Source organism: Trachurus japonicus, chromosome 1 (genome assembly GCF_045865225.1).
Source record: "Trachurus japonicus isolate A0001 chromosome 1, Traja_1.0".
Lineage (NCBI taxonomy): Eukaryota > Metazoa > Chordata > Actinopteri > Carangiformes > Carangidae > Trachurus > Trachurus japonicus.
The window spans coordinates 16,370,866-16,398,647 of NC_140907.1; the positions used below are offsets into that span (position 1 = coordinate 16,370,866).

Here is a 27,782-nt window from a genome sequence, read left to right on the forward strand (position 1 = left end):
CAACTGTTTGGCTGTTTTGTAGGACAAATGTCTCTAAAATGTGGCGCATCAAAAAGAGCAGAGGCAAGGAAGATATGTTGGGGAGAAAAAATAAAAAGGAGTACTAGAGCTGGCTCGGCGCCAGCACATCATGGCTGAACAGTGCTGACACCCTGTGGCCAGATCTGGTACAATTTACATCCTTGCGTCTTCATTTTCCTCCTCTTCTTTTCTGTTTCAGCAATATGGCAAAATCCTCGACGTGGAGATCATTTTTAATGAGAGGGGATCCAAGGTAAGTGCAACTGGAACAACACCTCATTTCTTAGGTTTGTCAACCATGAATGATGTTAGGAAAAAGCTTAGTGCTATCTCCATCATCCTCTCACTCTCCCCCTCCTTTTTTTTTCCTTTTCTTTTCTGTCTTTGTGTGTCTTGTGCTCACAGGGGTTCGGTTTTGTAACGTTCGAGACGAGTGCAGACGCAGAGAGGGCCAGAGAGAAACTTCACGGTACACTGGTGGAAGGACGTAAAATCGAGGTAACTCACAACCCTCGACCCCCCCCCTTCTTTTTTTATTCTTTTTTTTTTTTTTTTTGGAAACAGTGACCATTTTCTCCTCTGTTTTCCCCTCCATGTCCGACAATGAGAATGAGTTTGTTCTGGTTGTTTCTGCCCCAGAGAAGGTTTTTTTGTTGTGTTTTTTTCCGGATGGCTGTATGTGTTTCAACTCTAACCCCCTCTGGCTTCACTATAGCAGCATGATGCAGTGGTGCCGCGCACACAGACGTCTCTTTTTTGACGGCACTTCCTGACGATGTTTATGCTGTTGTTTGTTCTTGTCGTTGATGTCGTGGGCTGTCCATTTGCACCTTGATCTTAAAAAAAAAGCTGTGTGGTTTGCAACAAAAAAAAGCATGCTGGGTGGAGTGGCTACACAACAGGCATGGCCGGTGAGACGTCACTATGACAACGTTTGCTGACGATATCCGCTTCTGTCACAGCATGTAGGATCTCTTTTTTTGTTTTTTGTTTTCCTGCACCTTCTCCATCACCATCATCACTTCTTCCATGATCATGACAAGTGGCCATTTATGGTTTATGGTTGTCTTTATGATTGGAAGGGCTGTTAGTGGCCTCTCAGTTATTTTTCCTCTAAAATAAATAAATAAATAAAGTGCTTGCTGTAAGAGGCTACTATATATGTTGCATGGATGGATCATGAGGTCTGAAGAATTTTTCACTCTTTCACTTAATATTACGCAGGTGCCTCTGGGTCGCTGGGTTTATTATTTTTTTTGTATGTCTGATGTGTGATGTTTTAAAGAGGACTGATGCATGATGGGGGCGTTTTCAGGGGGCAGTTTTTGGGGAATGAGACTGCCGTGAGAAGTGTGGTGTCATTTCTGATGCTTCAAAAAGCTGTTTTCAGACGTGAAAGATGGATGGTTAAAAAAAAAAAAAAAAAAGTATTGTTTATGCACACACTTGCATCCACCACTCCTGAAAAAGAACACCAGATCTCATGGAAGTGCATTTTGTGGTGACATCTTATCTTTTCTTTTCTTTTAATTTGTCAGCATGAGCTTGGATTTCAGTTGCAAATGGCCTCGGAGATCAAATACACCATGCTTTTTGCCATTTGCTCTGGCTCCCGATTTTAAATCACGCTTTTATTATTATTTTTTCTTCTTCTCTACTTGCTACTAAAGCTGTTCTGCATGGTCTTGAATGTCCTGCACTCTTCTCTGTCTCTGTGTGTGGGTGTGCAGAATTAGAAATGCGGAGGGTGGAGAGAGAATGAACAAGTGAAGAGAATGCAATAGATAGCTGTCGTTCCCTCTCCTTTCTTTTTTTTTTCTTTTTTACTTTTTTCGTATATATTGGTTCTCCTCCATCTCTCTCCACTCTTTTTCACCAGGCCAGTCTGTCTGTCCGTCTCTCCCAGTTTGTGTGTCCCCATTTGCACCTGCATTTCCGCTGTCCATCCCTCCCTCCATATCTCTGTCCATCTCCCTGTCCTGTGATGTAGTCAGGTAGCATAAACATTGGAGAATGGGATTAAGTTTGATTTCTTTTTTGTTTCTTTGTTGTTTCTTCTTTTTTTGAGTGATTTATTTTGTCAGTTACTTGATCATAATCTGGGCAATAATAACAGGTAGTTTCCCTCCCAAGTTAGATAAAAATTTCTGACATCTTCTGTTTCCATTTGTTTCCTTCTTTCTAAACCTTTATGATCTGTGTTTTAGTGGGTTTTCAACAGTAGAGGTTAGGTTGTTGTCATATGGCTGATGCTTGTAGGTGACTGTTGACACGTGACCTGTTACACCACTTCCTCTCTACCACAGGGTGGGGGTTGCTTTTCATTACCTCGTTTTTGTTTTATGTTTTCTTCTTTTTTTTGGTTCATCATTTCTTTCTTACATATATTTTCTCTATTTCCCTGATGATTTTTGTATGTTGTTGTTGTTGTCAGTCTCCACGGTAACTGCTCGCGTGTCCTCACGCCGTTTCCCTGGCAACGGTAAGTTGTGTACACATGGCATCATCTTTGAATGACCCCTCCCCCCCACCCCATCCGTCCAAATGAAATAAAATGCACCCAACACCCAAATGAAAGACTCCTTTACTGTAGGGAGCCTGATTGATTGATTGATTGATTGACAGAACCTGATTGGCTAATCCTGTGATTGATCGGGGAGGTGGTGAATTAAACGATTACGAGATTAGCCATTGACCGCATGGCATTATAAAGGCCACTTGTATAACTGAATGTACTGCATCTATCTGCAAGTGCAACAACTATGACTACCACTTCTTATGCATTCATTCCAATCACCTCTCTAACTGCATTCAGCATTTATATCCAGAGCTGTATCCTGCATGGTTTACTCTCTTTCTCGTCATCTGTATGACGCCATATAGTACAATGTCATCTCTCTGTGTCATGTGTCAGCCAGTAGCTGCATATCTGCACCTTAGTGGGACAGCATGCTGAAGCATGAGTGCTATGTTAGCTTTACTCGGAGAGAGGATAATAGCTGTCTGTATCTCGTGGTGTACATTAGCACTTCTGTATCACTCGGTAGACAGCAGTCAGTTATAGATGTGTCGTTCTTAAGATGTAACATTCATAATATACAAGATATATCTTGTGAATAGTGTGTGCCCCAGAGAGGATGCAAGCGTACTCCACTTAGGAGCAAATCTGTTCTTGTAATATGAACACTTTTAGCAGCCGTGACTATTAAGACTGAAAGAAGCTGCCATTAACTAAGATGTAGGCCCCAGCAAAGCAAACTGAGCCATTAATTAACGGCAGCTTTTCTTAATGATCTCAGTAGTGAGGTGTCCTTCTTTCACTTTTTGATCAGTTTGGTTCTGGATGGTGTGTGTTGGTGGTTGTGTGCTTTGAGGTTTTTCTTGTGTGCGACACTGATCTGGAATGCCTGACAGTGTTTCACAACCATGGATTTATTTGAATTTATTTATTTTTTCTTCTTTTTTTAAGAAATGTTTTTGTTTTTTGTTTCTGAGGAATGATATCTGCATCCCCCATCCTCTCCGTCTTTTTATCTAGACTGTTCTCTCTCTGTGTTCGTTCTTGCTCCATTTATCATTTCTCCATCGTTGCTCATTAGATCCAATGTAGGCAAGCGGTCAGATGTATTCTGTTTGTGTGTACCGCATCTTGTTGTTTCTGTTTGTTCATTAGAGGAATTGCACATTTGGATGGATTATCCACTCTCTCTGTCTCTCTCTTCTCCACACCATGTACATGTTTTTTCTGTGTCTTTTCATGTGGACTGGCTCCTCCTCCTGCATCCCTCTATATTTCTGTCTCTTCTCTGTCGTTCTCTCTCCCTCCCCTGCCTCCTTTTTCTGTATGATGTGTATTTGATTGGGAGGGCTGCCAGCCTTTTTTGATTGGTCTCTTGCTGCATTTGATGCTTGCTGATTGGCTAGTTTTGCTCACCTCTGGTGATGTGATGCGCTCTTGATTGGCTGCGTGTAATTTTGTATGAACTCTTCGATTGATGTTTTTTGCATTGTGTTCAACTGATGAATCTGCCGCTTAATTCACCTTCTTTTTCCCTCCTTTTTTTAAAGGTAGCAATATAATGGTCTTGGATTTCTTTTTGAATGCCTTTGTTCTGAAATATTTTGTTGTTTTCTTTGTTCTGTTTGCCAATGGTTGCATTGTTTGTGTGCAAAACTGCCTGACTACTCACCAGGATCCTTGTTTTCAGTGTCTTTCTCCTTCAAAAGAAGTGCATGCATCAAATACCATCGCTGCTCATCAACAGAATTAGCCTGTCATAAGAAAAAGAAAACCGTATAAAGTGTAATGACACCTCACACTTCAAGTACAAGATTAATATGAAAACTCCAATCATATATCTACTATGTGTCAGCGAACTCTTCAGCTTTAGACAACATACAACACAGACTTAAATATAATTGGACTGTGCATCATTTTTCTGATCATTCCTCAATACTGCGGGTTAAATCAGCCACTGATCACTTTTTCTGGTGCCCAGGTCAATAATGCTACAGCCAGAGTGATGACGAACAAGAAGATGACTACACCATACTCTAACGGAGAGGGCCTCGCTGCACTTCCATATGGTACTGCATTTTTTACAGTTCTAGCTGTCGTGTGGCCGATATCAATATCACAAAATCAGTTATTTTTTCAAGTATAAATGTCACACTATGGCCAGTTCACACTCCAATTTGTGTTAAAACTATGAATTGTTTTATCCTTGTTGTCAGTTTCTTTTCAGTACAGTTTGCTTGTATTCAAAATTTGACTTGCAGACTTTTTGTATGAGTAACATGGTCATAATCATGAGGCTTTGAAATAAAGGTAGTTTAATATGGTAACACTGACTTGCTGTTTTTGTTTTACTCCAGCTGGATGGAAGTTGAGTCCCATGGTTGGTGCGATGTACAGTCCTGAGCTCTACACAGGTAGGACAGCACTTATTGTTGTTATACGTGGGTAAAAGAAATATTATTTTTTTTAAATCACAAACGGCAGTATCCATCTTGATTATTTTCTCTCTCCTTCTCTCACTCAGTACCAGGGTTTCCATACCCAGCAGCGGCAGCAGCTGCTTCCACTGCTGCGACCTTTCGGGGCGCTCATCTCCGAGGTCGTGCGCGGCCGGTCTACAGTGCAGTCAGGGCAGCTGTGCCACAACCTGCCATCCCTACATACCCGGGGTAAGCACACATCAGCAATCAATAAAAACTGATAACTACACCAGTAAAGCACTAATGACAATGAAAAGTAGACGTACCGAAATGTTCCTCTAAAATGCATGTCTTCACATAGTTAAAATTAGTACTTGATAATTGTGCATGTTGTGTGTTTGAATAGATTTTTCATTGAGATAATGACATTGATTGCTTGCTGAGCTGAAATACCATTTCCTTGTACCTCAAAAGTGGTAAGGATTCAAACAAGATAGATACAAGTAGAATAGGATTTCCCTTAATGGGCCGTTGTCACAGCGGCTGCAGTAACAGTAGTATCACTCTGAAGTCAGCGCATTTCTATACAAAGAGGTGGTATTTTGTCTTGCATGTTGCACGGTGTGTAATAATCTCACCCTTCTTTCTCTTCTCTCTTTCACAATCTGTTTGGCACCATTTTCTCGCCTCTCTCTCCCTCCACCATCACTCTTGTTTGTTGTTTTCTGCAATGCCCACATGGTGGCGCATCACACCATTTTTTTTGTTTCTTTTTGTTTGTTTTCGACATTCCACCACCGCTCCTCTCTCCTTTTCCTTCTTCCTTTCCTTTCTCGTCTCTCTCTCAGCGTGATGGCCTATCAGGATGGTTTTTACGGTGCAGCCGATCTCTATGTAAGTATACCTCTCTCCTCTACTGCCTCACCGCTCACCTACATTTTCCTCCTCTTGCCTGTGGGTTTTTTTTTCAAGTGTGAAATGGCACAGACCAAACCCATAGAGATGTGTACTTTTGGGTGTTTTTTTGTTGCATTTAATATTCTTCATACACAATTTTAAATTGTCAAATTATGCCCAGTTTCATAGAGTACATTCTATACATACAAATACATAGCAACACCAACAGTCCAGCACACACTTACTGTAATCATGTGTTCATTCATGAGTAGACTCCTCTAGGGTTTGTCTCAGTGCATTTGTGAGCTAGTTTGTACCAATGTGATTATGAGCGTGTGTCTGTGTGATTCTGAGTGTATGTATGTATGTATGTATGTGTGTGTGAGAGAGAGACCAGGTTGACAATAGCTGTTTCTGTTCTCTCTGTAGACTAGTGTTTCAGGACATTAGTGGCAGATTGCCCCAGGTAGGGTTTACACACTCTGTGTGAGAACCAGTGTGCATCCTCCTCGTCTCCAATGACTGCGTGCTGCTAGACATTATTGACCATCTGAGATTGAAATGCCTTCTCTGTCTTCTTCTTACTAACTCACTGGATTCTGACAAGGGTGGAGTTGCGGAAGGGGGAAGAAAATAATTAAGTTTAAATCTGAATTCATAAAGAGCATACAATATATAAATGTTCATTCACAAAATCTGTTCAGGAGAACTGGATCTACATTTTTGGGTGAATTAGATTCAGGGAAAGTCAGTACTTGAGCAGTCACAGCCACTTTCTTCAGCCACATTTTGCACTGGTGGTTTACAAGTGATCCACTCTATCCCATGACAATACATTCAGCTAGCAATGCATGTTTTCTCCTCAGTGTGAAAACAAAGGTATTTTGACTCATTTTGGCATCATCAACGTGTTATAATCATTTTGTTTAATACAAAACAAGATATGTTCAAAGAAACTGACAATTTAATTTTTCCTTTCCTTCCTTTCCCCAATTTTTGCAGACTTTTGTTCCAAAACATGTAAAAGTGAGGGCAATTTGGGTTAAAGAAAGAAAGAAAGGGAAATAGATGATGCCATCCTAGGACATGTTGTCACCATCACTTTCCCTTAAAAGATGTAATTACATTACAATACATGTCACACACACACACACACACACACAGGAACAACTGCTAACGTATTAGCAAGCTGCACTTGTCATACTTGAAATGCAAACAGGACATGAAATAAATAAGACAATGAAACTTGAGGAGATCCACTAGTCAGATGTCAGAGGGATGTAGGACAAGAAAATTTGTTCTCTCAGCAGTTCATTCAGACCCCTTCCAGGAATCTCCCTATCTGTTTCACTTGTGGCATGCTAACCGAATCAGTGTCGGCATGCAGACGTACTTACAAGGCTGACCCCCTCCACCCCCCACCCCACCCCCATCCCCGGTCCTCTCTATTTCCTCCCTTGCTTTCCTCTCTTCCTCTAGACCCCTCCCTCCCATTTCTGTCACTCTTTCTTTACCTCCTTCACCCTGTTCACTCTGTCTCCTCTTCAATCAGTAGCTGTAGTTCCTCTTGCTTTGTTCTGTTACTTCTCCTCCTTCTATCCCACTCTCAGGGTCACGTTTTATCTCCTCCTCTGTCTTTATCATCTTATTATCTTCTCCTTGCAGTCACAACCTCCCCACCCACCCTACCTACCCCCCGCCCCCCCCTCCCCACCTTCCCCCAGTCCAGCCTTCTTCCCATAGCAGCAACTGTGTGGTCCTGAATGTGGGGACATGGTCGTGACCAATTCTCTAGGTTAGAATGCAGCGGTGTGTGTTTTGTTTTTTTTGCATTCTTCTTTTTTTTCATAGGGATGTTTGGCCTAATACACTGTATGTTCTGAGTTTTGGGAAAGCATGCTGTGTCTGTCAGTGATTGGTCGCTGGCCCTGTGAGCGTGTGTGTGTGTGTGTGTATGTGCGTGTATGCGTGTGTGTGTTTTCCTTTTTTAATCTGACTGGCTGACTGCCTTCTTACACCTGTAGTTTAATGTGTCTGTTCATCAGCTGTCCATCCAAACATAAATAATGACACAATCATCCTGCCACCCCTTCCCCTTTCTTTAACTGTGTGTTTTTGGTAGGGAAAGTGGGGTGGGGCACAGTAATGGGTATGAAATCTCTCTCCCTCCATGCCCAACGCACACTGGGAAAAAATATTGTACTTGAATGACGATAAAACAGTAAAATACATAAAGTACTTGTAATTTTTTTTCCCCCCTTGTTAGCCATGGAGGGGGAGATGCACACAGCCTGAGCTACATCCTTGTGAATGCTGTACTGCACCAGATTAGCCAGTTTTGCTGACTGTCTGCTTGTTAATCTTCCGCTCTCTTCTCAGCAGTTTTTCTCACAATGTAACCCTTTAGATTCACTACTAGTCTGTTAGTCAGCAGAAGAAATACAGCACCCTCTTAACAAGAATTTACTCTTCTTTCTGTCCCTTCCCACCTCTCTCTTCTCTCTCTCCTCTATTGCACACAATGCCCTCTTCGCTCTGTCTGTTCTCCATCTCTTTCCTCTCCATCGGCCCCTCACAGGGTGGCTATGCAGCGTATCGTTACGCCCAGCCGGCTGCAGTAGCGACCCCCGCAGCAGCAGCAGCTGCAGCGGCAGCTTACAGTGACAGGTGAGTGGACGGTGCATCTTTGACAGGCCAGCGCCTGCACCTTTTGGTGCCTTTGACAAAGCATTGGCCAGAAAGTGACTTTTAAAAATATCCGTCATCCTTCCTGAGGTTGTAGTACATTAGTTATTTAGACAGAAATACATTACTTATTTTCCCTGGTTAGATTAGCTGCAATACGTAACAGCTGACACATGGTGTTTTTATTCTCTGCTCTTATCTTATGATGTCTTTTATTTGCTCTTTTAATTCCTCCTTTTTCATACATAGAAGAAGCATTAAGTGTTAGATGAATAACGTTTATTATTTTTCGGACAGTTACGGACGAGTTTACACGGCAGATCCCTACCATGCTGCACTCGCCCCAGCTGCCTATGGTGTTGGAGCCATGGTAAGTCATATCATTTCCGATATTTAAAGCACATATCTTGCTTTATTCTATATTTTTTCTTATTGTCAACAAATTCAGTAAATACACCAAAACTAACAATGCATTTGTCCACCTGAGTACTTCCCTACCCTGTCTGTAAAAAAGTGGGTGATGAGTGAATGAATTAAGACAGAATTGAAATCAAAACAAAACAAAACAAAAACACTATATTTCAAGCACGGCTATGATGACCTGTAGGCCTGAATAAACCATGATTGCTATCTTCTATGTAAATTTGTTTTTAGAAACACATAAACTACTGTAAAAATCCACATTGTTTAGTATATATTTTTACCTATGGAGGCAGCCATTGTTCTACCTGCAATGCACCATGGGGGCAGTATGTTTACCTTCCGGTATCATCACACCTGGTTCTGATTTGTTAGGCCAGTGTGAGATCAGTTCATTGTTGGTTTTGGTCAATTAATTTTCATGAACAGTGTTATCTTGAATGAAAAATGTATCTCACTAAATGTATGTGTGTTGTTTTACAGGCCACACTGTACAGGGGAGGCTACAGTAGATTTGCCCCTTACTAAGGACACTACATTTCCCAGGAGCTCATCTCTTCCATTGAATTACTCTAAAAGAGCTCCCTCTTTTGTCGTGGAGGTGGACTGCACCCAGTTTAAAAGTGTGGAGTCATCCACAGCAAAGAAAAATCTGACCCCTCCCCAGAGCAGTCCCACATTTTCTTATATTCGCTACTACAGAAATAGAGGAATGCTGTATTAAAGACTGTTGGATGGCCTTTACATTAAAAAAGAAAAAAAAAAAGACTTATAATGGCCACCTTCCCTATTGCACGGCTGTATTATAGTCCCCCTCCTGCCCTCCCCCTTCTTATTCCCTCGGCACTCAGCAGCACAAGACTCGGGATGGAGCCCAGATGTTCTTCCAAAGGCTGTGTGTGGATAACTGACATTTAAACAGCTGTCAACCATGTATGAGACAGAGCTCAGTGCTGTGTGGCTTATGCGCACTCCAAGTTTAAAGGAGAAAAGAGAGGGAGGCCAGAAATCGAGGTGTCCACATAACGTTGGAGCAGTAGGAAGCAGGAAGGTGCATCAAAAAGAGCATCTGACAACATTTTTGAACCAGAAGAGAAGAGTCAATAAAATGATAAAACACCCACGGAGGGATCTTGTAACTCCTCAACGTGGGTGGATTGTAATGAGTGAGGTTTTCTATTCTTGTTGAGTTCTGGTAGAGCGAGAACATGGCGGCTTGTAACGCTACAGAAATCACGTCCGAAACCTGAAGGAGGGAGGGTTATTAGAGCTGTTCCTTACCTCAAGTTTTCTTAGTATGTGGAAATGGTGAACCTTTAAACTTAAAATTGTTATAATATGCAAAGAAATTAGTTTAGAGAAAAAAGTTACCAAATTATTATTATTATTATTATTGTTATTATTGTAATTATTCTCATTATGATTCTTTTCGAACCATTATTTTTGTTTGACTCAGCTACATAGCAGCCACTGCTGTTAATGGGACATGTAGATCAAACAGTGAAATCAGACAAAGAGCATCTATCAAACCAATACTCCACCTTTTGACTATACCACACAACTAGGCCTATAGTCTCACTTCATCCTTCTCATGCACAGGATTTCACTACACTCTGTGTGCAGTCACCACTAAACACTACAGAAAGTGTAACACTACACTCAAAAACATTTCTCATTTACTTGAGTTTTAGATTTAGATCCAGATCCACAATCCAGGGGAATTTAAGTATTTGTTGATCCTTTTAATGTAGGGACTTATTATTTGGATCCCACCCCCCATTGCTCCATCTTTTATAGAGCAAAGTTCAACATTGACTGAGTCTTCCTGAAACATACTTTAGTTGGTAATTGTGTTCGCGATGCTGCCGACAGCAATTACTGAGCAAGAGCAAGAAAGGTTCTGTCGATCAGTTAATAGAAAATATTTAAATGCAAAACATCTTACTATTGTGCATATTTCTATACTGTTGTATTTCCAAAATGTGGCTTTTTTGGCTTTTTGTTTTTGTTCCAAAGATTTGTAGAAAGCACATTTTTTCTGCCGTATGTATAAATATATAATCTTTGTTATTATCATTATCCTTGATAATCCTATTGCTGTCTTTATTTACCTGATTCCATCTTCAGTTTTTTATTTATATCTGTTATTCCTTCCTCACAAAGGTGCAAGGTCTTGAGCCCTGAGCGTACCCAACTAGTAACAAAGCAGAGGTATGCATGTAACACTACCAAACTTTTGTTCTCTCAGTTAAATATTCAGTGTTTTTTGTTTGTTTGTTTTTTGTCATGTTTTTGGTTGATTATAGGATCTGCCAGCATTACATTTAAGTGTATTTCAAAATATGCAGGAACGGCTGGAACGGCTTTTTGTTTTTTCTTGTCATGTCTATATTTTGCAAGTGACTGAGACATTAGGAACGAATGAACATAGGCCTGTAGCACTTTGCTTAAAACCAACTGCGATCTTTTCTTTTATTGTTTTTCATATATTCCAATAGTTTTGTATCATGCAGAGTCCTTACATTTCAGTGGTTAAATACGTCAGCTTGGCCGGTGTGGTCGCTCCAGTTTTATTTGAAGATATCCAGTAAAATGTCTAAAGTTGTTACATACCCAGATTAATATTTCGGTAAAAAAACAAAAAACAAACTAAAAGTCATGGTGGGAAATGCTACGTTTTTTTTTGTTGTTGTTGCTGTTGTTGTTTTGTTTTTTTAAACTATCAATCAATTTCAAACTGTTGTGTTTTCCACCTCTCACGCTTGGAAAAACATACAGTTCAACAAGATGCTTTTTTTTCTATTAAATGTGCTGCTGTTTCATTTGCTCAAGTCATGACATTAAACATTTCTTTTTCAGAATCTCCATATTAATATAGTATGTGCTCTGGACAAAATGGGGAAAAAAGGAAAAAAAAAAAAAGAAAAGAAAGAAAACCTAGCCAAAGATGCTAACTAACAGCCCCCTAGCACATTCTGTTTCCTAAGGTGAAGAGTGCTACACAAAAAAACAAAAAAAAACACAAAGATGGACTTTTGGAGACACTGAAGGCATGGACAAACCAGCATGAGCGAGTCTTGTCAAGTTTTAAAAAAGAAAAAAAAAGTTTTGCATGAATCTTGTGTCTTTCATATTTGACTCCTGAGCAGCCGAGCCCAGATGTGTTCTTCTTTACCACTAAACTCCATGGAGAATGACAGGCAGCTAGCAGTTTGAAGCTAGTTAACACAACCAAGAGCACAGTGCTGTTTGGCAAAAAGGCCTGCTGACAAACAAAATGGCTGCCGCACAAAGATCATTTTCATGTCGTGGTTTATCTTGCCACTGTATTATAGTAAACTATGTGGCCATTCTTCATAGTTGCTATGGTTTCTCAATGACCAGTCCTACCCCTCTGTCATGTCTATATCCCCTTGACTGCCATTTTGCCCGTTTTTTTGTTATTGAATGTCCATATAAAATGTTTTATATAAAAATGTTTTGTTGTGATCAAGCTTTCAGGTTGTTTTATTTTGGTAATGTATTTATTTAGTAAAATGGATGAGCATATTTTGTAGTTTCTCACATTATTTTACACATATTGCCAGTGTGAGTGCTGATTTTTATGTTGAATACTAGGTCAGTGTACATTGTTTTGGTCTCTTCCAACTCCACAAATTCTAAAACATGAGTAAAATATTGTAGCTCACTTCATCAGGCATTTGGTGCTCTTATGAGATTTCCCTCTCTGTAGTCAGATGAACTTTTTGACCGATTTTCAAACGATTTATTTTGTTATGAACGTCAGGAATGCAGTTACGATACTACATTCTTAAAATCACGAATAATTTTATTCATGTACTTTTCTATGAAAATAACATTATAGTAACATTATGCAAATAGTTAAAGTAATAGCTATATACGGACAAAATTTCACAGAGTTGTGAATAGTTTTTTTTTAGTGCAGATGATTGGATCACGATCACCCATCTGCTGCAGCCAGAGCAGGTTGCCTGACCCAATATGGCCGCCTGTGAGTGACGTCTGCGCGTAGTCCGATCCACCCCCTTGACTGCAGTGAGGACTAGCCTCTGTATGTGGGGTGCCTGCTCAACCCAGTCAGCTATACGACAACACCCCATCTGTTAACTATTCCAGCAGGTCTCGGCACTTTGAATGCATCAAAGCCTCAGTCCACACAGATATTCACACAGCTCATATTCAGAAACTGAGCCTTGAAACAAGAGTCAGGAATTTGTGATGTCACAGCTAGGTTTCAGCCAAGCCCCCTCCCATCCTGGCCCAGCATTCAATCAAAGCATCAAATTTCAACATCACGGTGATGCTAGACAAAAAACAAGGTTTTTGTGCAGGTGCAGCACATTATTGGTGGCATGCAGGTTTTTGTTCTCCGTCTTTAGGACATCTCTGACTGCAGTGTTTTCCTCTTCATTTCTCCTTCTCCCTTCCCTCTTAAAGACTTTGTTCTCTACCTGCAGTGTTTTCTCTACGTCCCTATGGATTTGGTTTTCTGCCTGCAGTTTCTTGTTCTCGTCCTTGAGGAATTGTGTCTCCTTCTGTCGTCTTTTTTCACCTCCTCCAACTCTTTGACTTTCCTTATCCAGGAGTCTTCTATCCTGGCAAGCTCTGCCTCTTTTTCAAGACTGTTGTCATGCTTTAGGCTCCTCAGCTGATCTGAGGTCTTCTCAGCGTCCTGGATAAGAACGTCCTTCTGTTTGACATTCTCTATCATCTCCTTTAACTTTTCTTGGCCTTCCTCCGCCTGCAGTTCCAGTCGCACGTTTCTATCACCTTCAACCAGGAGACTGTCTTACTGGCAAACTCTGCTTTGAGGTTCTTGGTTGTCTCTTCTTGAGAGATTTCATGTCTTTCAGTCTTATCAACCTTGCAGCAGAGGTCCTCTTTCTCCTGAATGAGTTGCAGGGGTTGAGTGTGTCATGCTGTTACAGCTTCTTTTTCATTTTCGCGAACTTTTCCAGGCTCTGTGCCTGCTGTTATGTAGATTTACCTTAACCATTGACCTTACTTGAACTTCTGCTCTGGTCTGATGTTGTTGGCCCTGATGGTCAGCAAGTTCAAATCTTACCTTAATTGGTTTGTGTTTGCAAGCTTCTTTTAATAACAAGCCCAGCAATCAGCATTACATCACGTTCCTTTCCTTTGAAAAGTAGGTTCCAGGTTGTGACATCAAAAATAAAAATAAAGCTGTATACATACATCCCAATCAGGCATCACGTTTTCATATATAATTTGCCTGTGTGTGTCGTCCAAACTTTTAATGGCAATCCGTCAGCTAACTCTTAAGATACTTCAGTCTGGACTAAAGACGGTCCAACTGACATCCTTAAAGCTGTGCTGCAGGCATTGTTAAAAAATATACTACATGGTAATAGGTTTGATAATGCAGATGACAATGCATGTGGGTGTTAAATATAAATGCCAAAACTGGGCTTATGTAAGACAAACCAGCATTAGTCTTATTACATTATAGAGAAATTGTCTATGCTAGTGTTGAGCCCCAAAAATTTAAACAGAATGCTCAAGACAACATTGCTTCTTGGGGAAAATATTTATTGACAGTTCTTGTTCAACAGTTCTACCCAATTTCTATTGACCGGTCACACAAATTTACATTCATAGTTCATAAAAATAAAAATATATTTCATCATAAATATATCTCTTTCATAAATAGCTGTACATTAGGCAGGAGTAGCTCCAAACAGGGGCAGGAGTGTGGAGTGGAAAAGGCAGGAGAGAGGAGAGGGTTCAGCAGTGCAACATCGTCACAACAGCAATCAAACCTGCTTGCAGCAGATTTAGTCCATTGTCTCTCAGAAATGCACAACCCAATTGTAAAGTATCGGGGAGGAAGATTGGAGTTATCGCTTGAAGCATGCACACCTCAGTGAAGCATATATAAATTAATAAGATATGCACTTTTAAAATTAGTTGGGCCAATTGATCTATATTCTTTGTCAGATTTGAGGATCATTTTTTGTGCAATGTTTCCCAAAACATGTGGGGGCTTAAACAATTTTTGGGGATTTGAATGAAAATGGGGCAAATGGGAGTAGGAGGTAGACTGGGTGAAGGAAAATCAGTGCAGGGAGGTAAAACCGAAAAACGCAGGAGGGTTTCTAGACAATTCCGTATTTTGCCAGGTCGCTGAGCTCCATGTCACCAAAGGCTTCCCATGGGCAAACCACTGTGATGTCTGTGCCGAGACCCTCCATGCCGGGGATGTCGTCTCCGAATCTGAGAGAGAAACAGAAACGTGTCGGTTTCAAAGGTGTGTCATTTGAAATGTGACTTTCAGTGGTGGAGGAAACACTTGCATCCTCAACTAAAGGTATAGATTCAACAGTGGAAAAACACTTGGGAAGATGAGCTCAGTTTCTTACCCCTTCTGGCCTGGTTTAGGGGCCTTGCTCTTGAAGGTGCGGGTGGTCCTCTGCTTGAACTTGGGAGGAGCCTTCTTGTCGGCGGGAGCTGCAACGGCTGTGTCTGCCATCTTTTAGTTTCTGAGAGCAAAAGAGTTGAAAGTCAGCAAGTTAGTTTTGATGACCAAGAACCTTGTGCAAGACCCTTGGATGATATAACATCCCCAGACTAGGTCAAATTATGGTCTAAATCTGACATAGAGATTCTTAAGACCCCGTTACACAAACAGCTTTGTCTATTTTTACACCTTGGCTTTAAAGATTACTCTTGGCCACGTTACAAACTGTACATCTTGGGACAATTATAGAGTTAAGTTCACCTAATTCCTCAGTTAGTCTGAAGTCAAGACACATTGCTGCGTGTTATAGATAATAAACTCTGAGTCTAAGAAGATTTGGCCCTGAGCAACTTATTTTCAACTTGCTTTAATCTGAACTATTTCTGACATCGGTTGACTGTTATCGTACAAGGAAGCTCAGCAATGCTCTGGAATTTCTAGAAATTTACTTTGACCACACTGATGGTTTCACGCTAACAAGCCATTTAATTTGTGGTGGTTATAAGATCTTAATTAGGTTCATTCTTAAATTTCACATCCCACTATATTTTTTGTATATTTCCTTATTTCCTACATCTCCGCTTTTCCGAAGCCACAGTTCATGATACAATTATCTATTCCCTGCAGATAATAGAGTTCACCATGTGTCCTTACGAACCATGTCTGTTTTTTCAACACAGACACACACTAATGATCTATACAAGGACATTTCCAATCCTCTTTATCATCATTGAATTGTAATCTATTTTTCATTTAACCAGGTTGGCTTCTTGAGCACTACATCCTGTTTTCAAGGAAATCTACATCATACATTATAACATATAATTGGTGAATTATGTTGTATAAATCAAAGCAGGTTCTGCATAGAAAATGAAATGCAAATATACAATATAATTTAACAATCAATTTGCTCACTGAGGTTTGAGCTCTTATAATAATTAGATACATGCCAAATATGGTATCTATCTGTGTTTTGTTTTTCTCTTAAACACTATTTTTGATACACAGTCACATTCTGTCTGATAAGCAGGACAAATTCACTTTTACACTCTAACACATTCATAACCACATAAAATGTCCTCTAAAACAAGTGAAAACTTATTTGTAAAATATTGCTTAGACTTGTTTGTGCTGACACTGAACAGCACAAGTCTATGTAAATTAAATGACATAACTCCTTGTTGTGTCTGACACATGTAGAATCAAAAGTGACCAATGTGGACCTCAGGCTCTCTATTTATTAAAAAGTCAATAATTATTTACTAAGCCAAAGATGCAAAGAGCAATACCACAGAGTATAGCCGTGAAAAAAACAACTTAATAAAGCCAAAGAAAACAGTTGCACTGACTTTGTATCTTAAAGATCTCTGAGGCCTTTTCTAAAGTTGCAGAGCAGCAACAGCTGATTCATTTATCAATGAATCGCTTACAGTATCCATCTGAAGTCATGCTCTATCAGCACTTTACAGTCTGCTCTGTGCTTTATCCTTCATCCAGAATTGAAAATCGAACCTGAGTGAATGTCAGAGTTTGATCTTACCTTGTTGGTTTGTGCAGGAGCACCGTTCAGTTCAGTTCAGTTCAGTTCAGTTCTTCTGTCTGCAGTGTTTCTCTCTGCTCAGACATCTTCTTATATACACCCTCGGCTAATCCCCTGACATGCTCACCCATAATTTTCTGTCCTCCTTTTTTTTTTTACACCCTAACCCTCTAATTAGCCGCTCTGCTCTATGAGCTTAAGGAGGGGGCTCATAAGGTGTCATGCCACGTGAAGATGAGCACAACCTTACATAATGAAGCACTGCTGAGAAAAACTCAGTTTGATATATTGAACAACATACATTATTCTTTTCTTTCACTTTTCACTTTCACTTTTTTTTTATTCAACTCACGACCAAGCACATGGTATGGAGCACAAACAGGACAATAATCAAGCCAGTAGCAAGGCTGTACATGCTTTCCATCTCTGACAATCGAAGAAAAACAGAAAAGAAAAAACCATAGCTAAATAAACAATCATGATAATAAAATATCACCTAAACAAAGGAAGGATGCTCTTCAGAGAGAATGTATGAATAACTTTTGCTTTATCAGATCGTAGTAAAAAGAAGAAGAAGTTTAACATAATATAGATATTTTTCTCTGAAATTTACTTTTGTTCTTGCACTCAAATAAAATATGAAACTCATCGCCTTCGCCTTGACAATTATCGTCACAAAGGTTACAAAACCTCTGACTTCTATGTCGGCCTTTATACCTTCCAATGACTTTTGGTATTCACTCTAAAATTGCAGATGGCCTGTCTAAACTTTGAATTCGGACACAATAGGTACTTTTGTAAATTAAACTCTTGTATAAGCTCTATTTAATTGTCACATGACGTCATGCTACCAAGTTCACGTTCCCATGTTTGCAGGAACTGATCTTTCAGTCTCTGTTCAACAGTTAGCTTCAGCCAGTCAGGGTTAATACATTTTTGAATGAGCCAAAGGTACGACAGACTGCAGTCATCCAATATCTGCTAAATACACCTGAGTTATACAGGTTAAGTAGACAGTTGTACATTATTTTATTCAATTTACTTTACTTTACCTACCTATCAGTCTCCCCCAATAACTGATAATTCTCTTTTTGACTGCAACACAAAGTGGGTACCTCCCCAGCTCAGACCATATTATTACAAGTTGTTTTAACTTTTAAGACAAATTTAAGAAATTTAAGGTGAAGTTTTTCTCACAGATCAGTTTTTCTATACCCCCAAACCTCATGGCCGGTGAAACTAACTTGTCAAAGAGATAGTGTGACAGCTACAGGTAAGTCAAATGTTCTACTTTTACAAAGGAGGGCACACGTGGCACGAGACGCTTTCTTGTACAGCTCATCAATAGTAATTCCGAGGTAATTCAAAACAATGGACAACCTCTAAATTTTCTCCGTCAGAGGTACACTTAAATTTGCTGGTGTCAGCTTTTCTAGAACCAAAGATTGATCTATAATTTCCATTTCTCGCAAAAAATACACATCAAACTTATTGCTTTCTGTAGCCCCTCCTTTAAAATAGACATGAAACATATAATGACATAAAGATACCCGCTGTACATTTGATGTACTCATTTAAGTTTTGGTCAATTCCTGCTGATTTTCCAGGTTTTCATTTTAAAATAACCAGTTTTATTTCTTGCTCAGTAAAACTACTGTAGAATTTAGGTTGTTACCACCATGAGTGCATTCAGTAAGTGGTTAAGTGGTTTCAGGTATCTTGTCTCTTTGCACTTCCCAGTCAGATAATCTTTTGAAATGTCCATGGACATTTTCAGGTGGAACTGGACAACTCTCATTATTTCTATTAGAGCCAGTAAGTATTTTCCAGAAGAGCTTTGGATTATTAAATTTTATACTCAACATTTCTCTATTACATTTATTTATAAACCCTCTGTGCTTAAAGCAGAAGTAAGCGATCCGGTCGTTTTGGCTAACTTCCTGTCAGCAGATGGAGTTAGCAGTCCCCGCCCTCGTCCCTACGTCACCACATTCACGCGCATCCCTTGGCTGCACACACAGAGAGGACCGCCCCTTTATGCCGTTCTCTCTCCTCATTGGATAAAGGTTGTAGGATACAAGGAAAGTTTTCTCCTCGGCTTACAGCAGAGCAGAGTGACTGACAGACCCGTGTTTCGGACCAAACACTCTATGTGATTGCTGTCGGAAGATATAACTATTTAAAGCAGAAGTAAGCGGAATGTTTGTGTTAATATAAGTCTTAAATAGTCATATCTTCCGACAGCAATCACTTACATAGAGTGTTTGGTCTGAAACACGGGTCTGTCAGTCACTCTGCTCTGCTCTGAGCCGAGGAGAAAACCTTTCTCGTATCCTACAAGTTTTATCCAATGAGGAGAGAGAACGGCATGAAGGGCTGTGTGTGCAGCCAAGGGATGCGCGTGAATGTGGTGATGTAGGGACGAGGACCAATAGATCCATGACGAGGGCGCGGGCTGCTGCTCCATCCGCTGACAAGAAGTTAGCCAAAACGACTGGATTGCTTACTTCTGCTTTAAGATTTATATTAACACAAACATTGCGCTTACTTCTGCTTTAATATAGAAGCTACTTTCTCACCCTAACCCTGCATTTTCTTTGCTTTCAATTGTTCTTGCCTTTTTGATCTGCATGCCTTATTAAACCATAATGCATTGGGTTTTTGGGCATTTCTAGTTTTTGCCCTTTTTTTGAGGGAATTCTAATTATTTTATGAGTATGTGGCTTTTCTAGTCTGGAGAAGTTTTAAAGAAAGTATAATATCCACACACACTATTTATCTATCCACAATAAATAAATAAATAAGTCTAGCATTTTACAAATTGTGCCGACATCCAAAAGTCTTGATTAGCTTTAGATAATGTGAAAACTCTGGAAAAAGTTAGAAAGCTGAGATTAATGTTCTTTTTTACAGACGTGTGGAAAATGTTGGGTGTTAATACAGTTATGTTGTGAATTCTTACTGTTTTATGACTGTCAGATTCTTCTTTTCATTGACATTAATAATTGCTGAGTTAACTATCTGTCACAGTATTGACTCTTTTTAACCTCAGTCCATGCCATGAGGCGAAGGATTAACTACTGAATGGTTAAGCGCTCTTTATTTTCTACTAAGTGACTGATAATCTAAATGCAGCCCTGGGAGCCTCTGTTCTTACATCACATGCTCCAGATCCTCGTTCTACATGAGGTCACGTTTGTTTACAAATGAGCCAAGTCTTTAGTATTTTTATCCCAGTCTTTAGTATCTTACAGTTTTTCACATGTCAACAGTTCTCAAACCTCCCCGATGTTTGAACACAGACTATTAAGGCCAAATGAACTCACGTGTGTGTAAGAAAAAAAGAAAGAAAACAAACAAACAAACAGAAAGTGGTGAGGTGCTGAGTCATGGTGACTAGAACTGCTGAGGCTTCACATCGTCTAGGGAAACTGCTCTTTTCGACTTTCAGTGGCAGTATATTAACTGTGTTGGGGATGGTTGTAAAAAATTTTCTGTCTTAAATCTCTTTAATTCCTGTGTGTTGAAAATTGAATACAGACTAGTTCAACATGTCTACTATTAAATAAAGAAGGTATATTTTCTGAAATATAAAGACACATATATGATTTAGGCTTACAATCCATCCTATTGTCAAGATTAATGGAAACCACATACACTTAGAGGAAATTTAACATTATCATATAAGGATTATGTCAAAAACTTTGATACTGAAAGCTTTGTGCGTGTGTGCTTCTGTGTGCATGCACATCATAAGAGCTGTCTGTGAGCCATGATAAGACATTTGAACATAAGACTAAAACTAAACCAAGTTTAACTACAAAGAAGATTTTTTTTTTATTTTTTTAAAGGAGGTAAAATAACAATATGTTTTCTTATAAAACAGTCTGTGTCAGCCACAGGGTGAGTGAATTCGATGATTTCCAATAGGAGAAAATGAGCAGTGTTATACCTGACCCATGTTACGGGCACCCCAGTCTCCCCTACATATAAATCAGTCAACTAAGAACTACATAGCCAACTACTATCGAATGAGATATATACTGTATTTGTATTAAATTGTTGTAGGGAGAGGCTGCAGCTAACACAAAAGCAGTTTACAGTTATAAAAGGTGTCTAGTGACTGTCACTGTGGTGTCCACATTAAACCTTCTCTCATAACCTTTCTCTGTTTTGCAGCCTCCTATCACAAACCTGTGTTAAAGGGCTTTTACCACTGTTTTTGTAGAGTCAGAATTTAAACAAAAGAGACCACTGTTTTCCCGATGCAGAGGTGTATACAGTACTGTATGTGTGGGTAACATGCCAACGTACGTGACAGACAGACTGGCACACAATGACTGTCTGTCAGTAGATTCTTTTTAAGGCTTCAACTTGATAGTCGTGCTAATTAAGTTCACTTGCTACTGCCAAGACATGACACCCCTGTAATTCACTTCAATTCACACTGTGACAGGCACATCTAAATTGAAACAGACCTCGTATTTATATCTCCTTATCCTTTATCTCGCCTATTTGTGGCTAAGCTGGTACAGAAGAGGACCAAGCAGAGTTGGCACATAAAAGAATGACAGATTTAACATCTGAGGGGGATTAGCAGCAGCTCAGAGGACTTTAAAAAGGGACGGTCCGGCAGAGAGAGGAATGCCACAAGCGAGGAACTGACAAGCTCAACAGACAGCTTCAGAGAAGTCGTTTGGGACTCCAACAAAAGGTAAGATGAAATTGCAATTTTCTCAGCTCTGGTACAGCGAGTTAATGCTCTTACTGCTTTGATAGCATGTATTGCCTCAGACTCGTCTCTGCTTTTGCAACAATTTCCTTACAGAGGAGAAAGAGAGAGGGAATGGCTTCAGAGCTTTTATTTTACTTGAGTATCATGACTGAAATGGAGCTGAAATAAGATGTGTGATTTGCACTGAGTAGTTCTTTGTGCTGCACCTCTTCTTGCTGCTGTTCAGCGCTCAGCGGCTATTTCTTCACAATGATCACAAGTCTTTTTTACCTGATGGATCCAGATGTACCGGGAGCAGTTTTGAACACTGGCTCTTTCTTTTCTTTTTCTTTTTTTTCTTCTTCTTTTTTATTTTTTTTTTATCTTAGTGCCTCACACTTTGGTGACCAGTCAGGTTGTGGATCAGCTTGTTGAGCAGGATGAGAAACACAATTAAGAGAGTGATGTGTTTACAGTGAGGAAGGGTTTTATACATTGTGAGCAGGTTAGCGGTTGATGGAGGAGTCTGCAAAGGTCTTAAAGCACCTTTCAGCAACAAGGAAATACAGTACTAAATGTTTTGAAGTGAACCAAAGCGATATACCGGTAAAGGAAACTGGTGAAATTTGATTTGAAGTTACAGCTGCAGTTACTAAATTCACAAACAAGCTGTAAAGATGTGAGAGCAGCAGGAAGCTCACAGACACCGTCTCTTTTTCTTCTCTTAGAAACTCATCGCAATGGCAGACATAGCCGTCGCAGCTCCCGCCGACAAGAAGGCTCCTCCCAAGTTCAAGCAGAGGACCACTCGCACCTTCAAGAGCAAGGCCCCTAAACCAGGCCAGAAGGGGTAAGATGAATTTAATCACACATACAAACAAGTATTTTCCTCCCTGTCACCAGTTTCACTATTAAAACACCGTCCTGAACTGTCACTCATCTGATCTGTTTTCGTCTCTCCTGTTCAGATTCGGAGACGACATCCCCGGGATGGAGGGTCTTGGCACAGACATCACAGTGGTCTGCCCATGGGAAGCCTTTGGCGACATGGAGCTCAGCGACCTGGCAAAATACGGAATTGTTTAGTTGGCTTTCCTCTGCTTTTACCGGTGTATTGCCACTATTGTCCCTCAGGTATCCCCACTATTTATCAAACAGCTGAAATCTGCCACCTGTGTGCTGTAGAGAGAGAGCAGCCCTCGATGATTTAGAGGTTTGACCTGGAAAAAAAATCCAGCACTTTTCTTCTTGTCTGTTGCACTTTATTTGGCCCTACCTCTCCACCTCTCCCTTATCACCTGCTTCTATTTCTCTTCTTCACCCCTGCCTTTTCTTTTTCCTCTGGGTCTCTCTTTTCCAGTTCTTCCTCTTAGAACGGATCGCGTCAGCTTGTAATTTCCAAAGAAAGAGAGAGAGAATATGAAATGGAAATATTTTATATATTTTGTAAATATGAAAGAGAGTTTGGTATCTGTTGACGTGATATCTCAGGGCTGTGCTGCTCTTCTTGTTTTTCCCAACTTGTCTTCTCAAAGCTGCTGATTCGACACGCAAAGATCTCTGTTTTGTATCAGCTAATTCAGATTTTACTTTCATGAGAAAATCTGTCATTCTCTTCAATGAAAAAGATCTACCCTGTATATTTTGTCAGTAGACAAGTACAATAAAAGCTCTATATTTTCCTTAGACCATCACCTCGGTGTGTCCTTTCAATTATTAACACAGAAAAACACAATAACCAAACAACTACACACATGTTTGGGCCTTTTGTGTTTTTCACTGTTGTCTGGCATCATTCAGTTTACATTAATATAATATGAGCATAATAATACACCTCATCTATTATTGACTAGTGTGGCCATCATTATTTTAGTGGCCACATTTGTATATTATAATGTGGAAATGTAACATAATTCACAAAGACTGCAAAAATAACTGAAGCAGTCATTGCCATAGCAACCAAATACCACTCTTTTTCTCCACAAGAAAGGGGGCAACAAACAGTCTTATGTCAATCACAGAGCTAATTTCAACTAATGTAGCTGTAATTGAGTGCTTAAATCTACAGCATCACATTTTATAAACGTTTAGCTAAATGTGTACTGTTATTGGTAACTTGTTAGAGTGGACTGAGATATTTGCTTGAATCTAAAAGACAATTAAGTGGAAATTTGCAAATAGGCTATCTTAAAACCAAACTTCAGTACAGTAGTGTGTTAAATACACACCACCATCCATCAGGGCAATCCTAAAATGAAATATTCATCAGCTCCTCTGGTCAGGTTTTTGTTGTTTGTCAGTGCCAGTGTTTGTGTGTGTGTGTTTGGCCTCCAGATATCAATGTGCATTCGTGTCACTGCACCAATTAGCTGCACAAGCCTTTAAACAGTGAGCTGACAAAAAGGGACAGCGCCTCGTGCAATATGGCCTAAACATACAAACACCATTTTAAAAAACCCTAGGTCACTTCATTAGTGGGGGTGTGGAGGGGGAGACATGGAAAGGAGATAATAACCAAGCTGTGTTTGGGTTTCAAACTGAAAAGGGAAGTTAAGGTGTTTCACCAGACTGTTGAACTTCAAGTCCAAGTACTGTATGACCAGTGGTGACCAGTGACCATCAATTACCCCTGATTTGTGGGCAGGAATCTTGTGGACCAGATGTCTGTAGATGAAACCAAGCGTATCAGCGTGGTGTAAACCAGTATCAGTGAGTATGTGCTTTTTGTAATTTGGATGAACTAACTCTTTCATACTGTAGCATAAAGCCCATACAACACCATCTGCTCTACAGCCACCTGCTGTAACACCAGGTTGTGGCTGTGAATAATTAGCATATTCCTGATGAAGTAAATCAGCCCAGTTCCTCATAAATAAAAAGCGAAGTCTGAAAGTGTTTCTGCATAAGAGCCTCATGCTTGATGTTTTTTTTGTTTTTTTTTAATATCATGGGGTTTCACTTTTGGAGAAAACAAGTATGTGGAAGTTCTAGGATGCAAAATATTTAGTTTTATTAATAATCCAAAGAGGGGGAAGCTGTTTTTGCCACATGACAAATCATTATTTTCGGTAATTTCCACTGCATGCAGGTAAAACAGAAACAACAGTATTTGTTCAGGAATAAAACACTTGTAAGCTGCTTATAGACTGCTATGTAAGATGATTAATTGTTTCTTTTTATGTTAATTGTGTTTCAGATTGTCAGTCTGCTGCCAAGTCGTCTGCCAGAGAGAGAAACCTGCTGCAGGTGATTCAGTAGTTGTAATATGTTTGTTAGTTGTTGGCAGAGCTGCCACAGCCACATTTTCTGCTTACTGAGGGGGAAATATGGAGATGAGGGTGTGAGATGTTACTACATGAAGTGTCTCCTGCAGATATGGTTGAGAGTATAATGAACTAGAAAATTTCCTCTCGGGAAATTTTGAATGGGCCGCGGGGCTACTGCCGATTTTGCCATCTCTGTCAACATGGGAATCAAACCCACGATCTTAAGCGCAAGACAGAGCTGATCAGACAGACACATGATCATCTTTCTATAAGCACTGATATGGAGGAGCTGTAATCACATTAGGTTACCTGTGTGTGTGTGTGTGTGTGTGTGTGTGTGTGTGTGTGTGTGTGTGTGTGTGTGTGTGTGTGTGTGACACCAACAAGGTTTAACTTTAAAACCAGATTAAATCATGGTTTAAGTTTAAATTCTGTTGCACGTTAACTGTGTTTTAATCACATGAAGGTGTGTGTTTGTGTGTGTGTGACAGTAATCACATGAAGCTGGCTCTAGAGTCTGTGTGTCTGTGTGTGTGTGTGTGTGACTGACTTGACACATAGTTAGTTAGTAGCTGCATCCTGTGTCAGTCTGATTTAGCTGTGTCTGTGTTTATAAACATTTAAACGAGCGCCAGGTGGATTGTTTATGAAGTTAACGAGCTCTGGCCTGAGGATCAAAGAGGTTACCACGGCGATAGGGGCCCCCGCAGGCTGAGACAGACAGAAACGTGGAGAAAAACAGCCATTTTCTGCCTCTAAACCGGTCTCACATTTAGGCTTAGCATGACAAAACGGTAACTCCTATCAGAACAAAACACAGATCAACGTTGCTCTAAGGACTTACTGAAAATTTCGGTACGATTTGGTGTTTCTACAGTAAATATTTTGGCGACGCTGGCAGTTTCAAAACATCAGGCCGTTCTGCTTCTCTCAGAAAATATTTGTATTGGACTCAATGAGGAGCAGAGACAGACGTGGCCGCACTCAGAGGCTGATTCTGTCAATTCTGTAAGTCTCTCTGATATTTTGAGCACATGACATGAGAGATAACAAGTTTGTCTTACAAATTCTGAAAAAATTATGTCTGTAGAGTGTAAATTGTGGCCGTGCTGACAGTTTATCCAGAAAAAATACAGAATGTTTCTTCACTCTCTCCCACTCTAACCGATGATGTCACGCACTCTGACACGAACATTCCATGCAATACACACCCATTATAAACTCATAATTTCTCCAAAAATGATCATGGTCATTGATCAGGGATTGATCAAAAACTATATGACCTATCAAAACGTGGAGTAATACGACAATACACAAGACTTGTGTCTACTGTTTAAAGTTTAAATGGAGTCTCTAGGTGAAAGTATGCCTGAGCAGTAGACGTTTGTTAAACTCCAATGATTGGTCTTTTTCGCTCTTTTTTTCCCGCCCGTCCCATTGACTTACATGCAAAATTTTTGCGCAGTATTTCGCGACTTACGTCGCGAATAATTCGTACACTGTTGAGAAAAGTAATAGCACACCGATCCCGATCAAGCCGCACGTTTTGATATATAATTTGGCCTGCAACTCTTCGAGTTGCAGGACTAGTAGCGAATCGAAAGTTGGCCGGAAGTGGAAAAATAACTAGAAAAAGCATTTCCAAGAATGGAAATGGTGTGACTGCTGATAGCAACTGAACGCTGTTGCAGAATTAGCAAATAGTGCAAGCTGTGATCACCATACAAATGTTTGACCAAGGTCGGAATCGAACCCACATCCTCATGGTCATCAGACTTCCACTCTGCCTCTAGGCCACAGTGCACACACAGTTGCAGAGACTGTTGTCTGTTAATGATCTGCACACTGTCAACATCAAGAAAGCTTGAGAGTCAAGCTTGAATGACTTACAATGAAAATGTCTGTGAATTTCAGGCTGAGCACTAACCATATGGCCACAGAGAACCTGAGTTACAATGAGCTTTATACTATGAGGAATCAAAGACTGTCCAATGACAGCTGAATGATTGGAATCAAAAGTCAAGCAATGAAGTGAAAAGACTGAGGCAGGAATCGAACCCATGACCATATGATCACTAAACCTTTACTCTGCCACTCGGCTACAGAGAGCACACTGCTTTCAAAACTGTTGTCATTCATTGTAATGTGATGATGTGCTGCAAACTGGTATGAGTAATCAAGGAGATAACAAACACCTGTAACCAATTGAAGGCGGTGGAGGAGAGCAGAATTCAACATAACATAACAAGAGTTCTTCCCTTGGATTCGAACCAGTGACCTTAGGGTTGGCAGGCAGTTACCCTACCCCCTACACTACAGTGGAGTTGTGAAGAAGAGAGGTTGAGACTTTGATGAATGTGAGATTTTTTGTGAAAAAGTTAAATATTTTAAAAAGTATAAATAGTTAAAAAGAGAAAAGTAATGCCGATAAAGTTCAAAAAAAGCTGCACGTTTTGATATATGAATTGTTGAAATAGCACAAAGTATGAAGGACTAGAAGAAGACCGTAAAAAGGCGGAAGAAAATGGCCAAACAGAAGAACAATAGTGTGACTGCTTCAGCAGTCACACTAATAAGAAGAAAAAATCCACACAATAACAGTAGTGCCCGGGCTTCGCCCGGGCACTGGTCCCTGCAGCTATTTCATAGCTGTTGGGACCAGTGCCCGGTGCGATTGCCCGCGGCCCTAATTACCAGGATGCTACCAGGTTGTATTTAAGTGTTTTGTGTTCTTTTCTATTCTTAAACCCAACAGCTCCTTTGTCTTTACAGGTGGAATCAAATGATCCTCCACTCTCTATT

The 27,782-nt window shown here is 40.1% G+C and overlaps 3 protein-coding genes across 12 annotated transcripts in view; 2 read left to right on the forward strand and 1 right to left on the reverse strand.

Moving 5' to 3' along the window:
* rbfox2 (RNA binding fox-1 homolog 2) overlaps nucleotides 1-12,450 on the forward strand; it is a 36,516-nt gene extending 24,066 nt beyond the window's left edge. For 3 of the 9 annotated variants that reach the window (XM_085775946.1, XM_085775993.1, XM_085776001.1), the window contains 9 exons: nucleotides 221-274; nucleotides 427-519; nucleotides 4,521-4,608; nucleotides 4,897-4,953; nucleotides 5,064-5,208; nucleotides 5,808-5,853; nucleotides 8,435-8,523; nucleotides 8,839-8,911; nucleotides 9,445-9,742. In XM_085775946.1, coding sequence (XP_085632072.1) covers nucleotides 221-274; nucleotides 427-519; nucleotides 4,521-4,608; nucleotides 4,897-4,953; nucleotides 5,064-5,208; nucleotides 5,808-5,853; nucleotides 8,435-8,523; nucleotides 8,839-8,911; nucleotides 9,445-9,489 — 690 coding nt within the window. In that variant the 3' untranslated portion in view covers nucleotides 9,490-9,742. Of the gene's footprint in view, nucleotides 1-220; nucleotides 275-426; nucleotides 520-4,520; nucleotides 4,609-4,896; nucleotides 4,954-5,063; nucleotides 5,209-5,807; nucleotides 5,854-6,285; nucleotides 6,323-8,434; nucleotides 8,524-8,838; nucleotides 8,912-9,444 lie in introns of all 9 variants that reach the window. The other 6 variants (XM_085775971.1, XM_085775954.1, XR_015035827.1 and 3 more) reach the window with 5 other exon arrangements.
* A 2,547-nt stretch (nucleotides 12,451-14,997) lies between these two features.
* LOC146991639 (retinal cone rhodopsin-sensitive cGMP 3',5'-cyclic phosphodiesterase subunit gamma-like) lies at nucleotides 14,998-17,155 on the reverse strand. Of its 2 annotated transcripts, none has more exons than XM_085776014.1 (3): nucleotides 17,001-17,155; nucleotides 15,363-15,482; nucleotides 14,998-15,216 (listed from the first exon to the last, which is right to left on the reverse strand). In XM_085776014.1, exons 2-3 carry the CDS (start codon nucleotides 15,470-15,472, stop codon nucleotides 15,099-15,101), a joined length of 228 nt encoding a protein of 75 aa, XP_085632140.1. In that variant the 5' UTR covers nucleotides 15,473-15,482; nucleotides 17,001-17,155; the 3' UTR covers nucleotides 14,998-15,098. The 2 variants fall into 2 exon arrangements, with proteins under 2 accessions (XP_085632140.1, XP_085632150.1); XM_085776024.1 differs by having other exon boundaries at nucleotides 15,363-15,472; nucleotides 17,001-17,068.
* Nucleotides 17,156-21,572: 4,417 nt separating this feature from the next.
* On the forward strand, nucleotides 21,573-23,148 carry LOC146991640 (retinal cone rhodopsin-sensitive cGMP 3',5'-cyclic phosphodiesterase subunit gamma-like). The gene is made up of 3 exons (XM_085776036.1): nucleotides 21,573-21,714; nucleotides 22,443-22,564; nucleotides 22,683-23,148. Exons 2-3 carry the CDS (start codon nucleotides 22,455-22,457, stop codon nucleotides 22,798-22,800), a joined length of 228 nt encoding a protein of 75 aa, XP_085632162.1. The 5' UTR covers nucleotides 21,573-21,714; nucleotides 22,443-22,454; the 3' UTR covers nucleotides 22,801-23,148.
* The last annotated feature ends 4,634 nt before the right edge of the window (nucleotides 23,149-27,782 follow it).

Excerpts from the sequence above, each read along its gene's own strand:
- LOC146991640 (XM_085776036.1), top strand. The coding sequence starts at position 22,455 with ATGGCAGACATAGCCGTCGCAGCTCCCGCCGACAAGAAGGCTCCTCCC. Across the intron at positions 22,565-22,682 it reads CCTAAACCAGGCCAGAAGGG|ATTCGGAGACGACATCCCCG; the intron begins GTAAGATGAATT and ends TCTCCTGTTCAG.
- LOC146991639 (XM_085776014.1), bottom strand. The coding sequence starts at position 15,472 with ATGGCAGACACAGCCGTTGCAGCTCCCGCCGACAAGAAGGCTCCTCCC. Across the intron at positions 15,217-15,362 it reads CCTAAACCAGGCCAGAAGGG|ATTCGGAGACGACATCCCCG; the intron begins GTAAGAAACTGA and ends TTTCTCTCTCAG.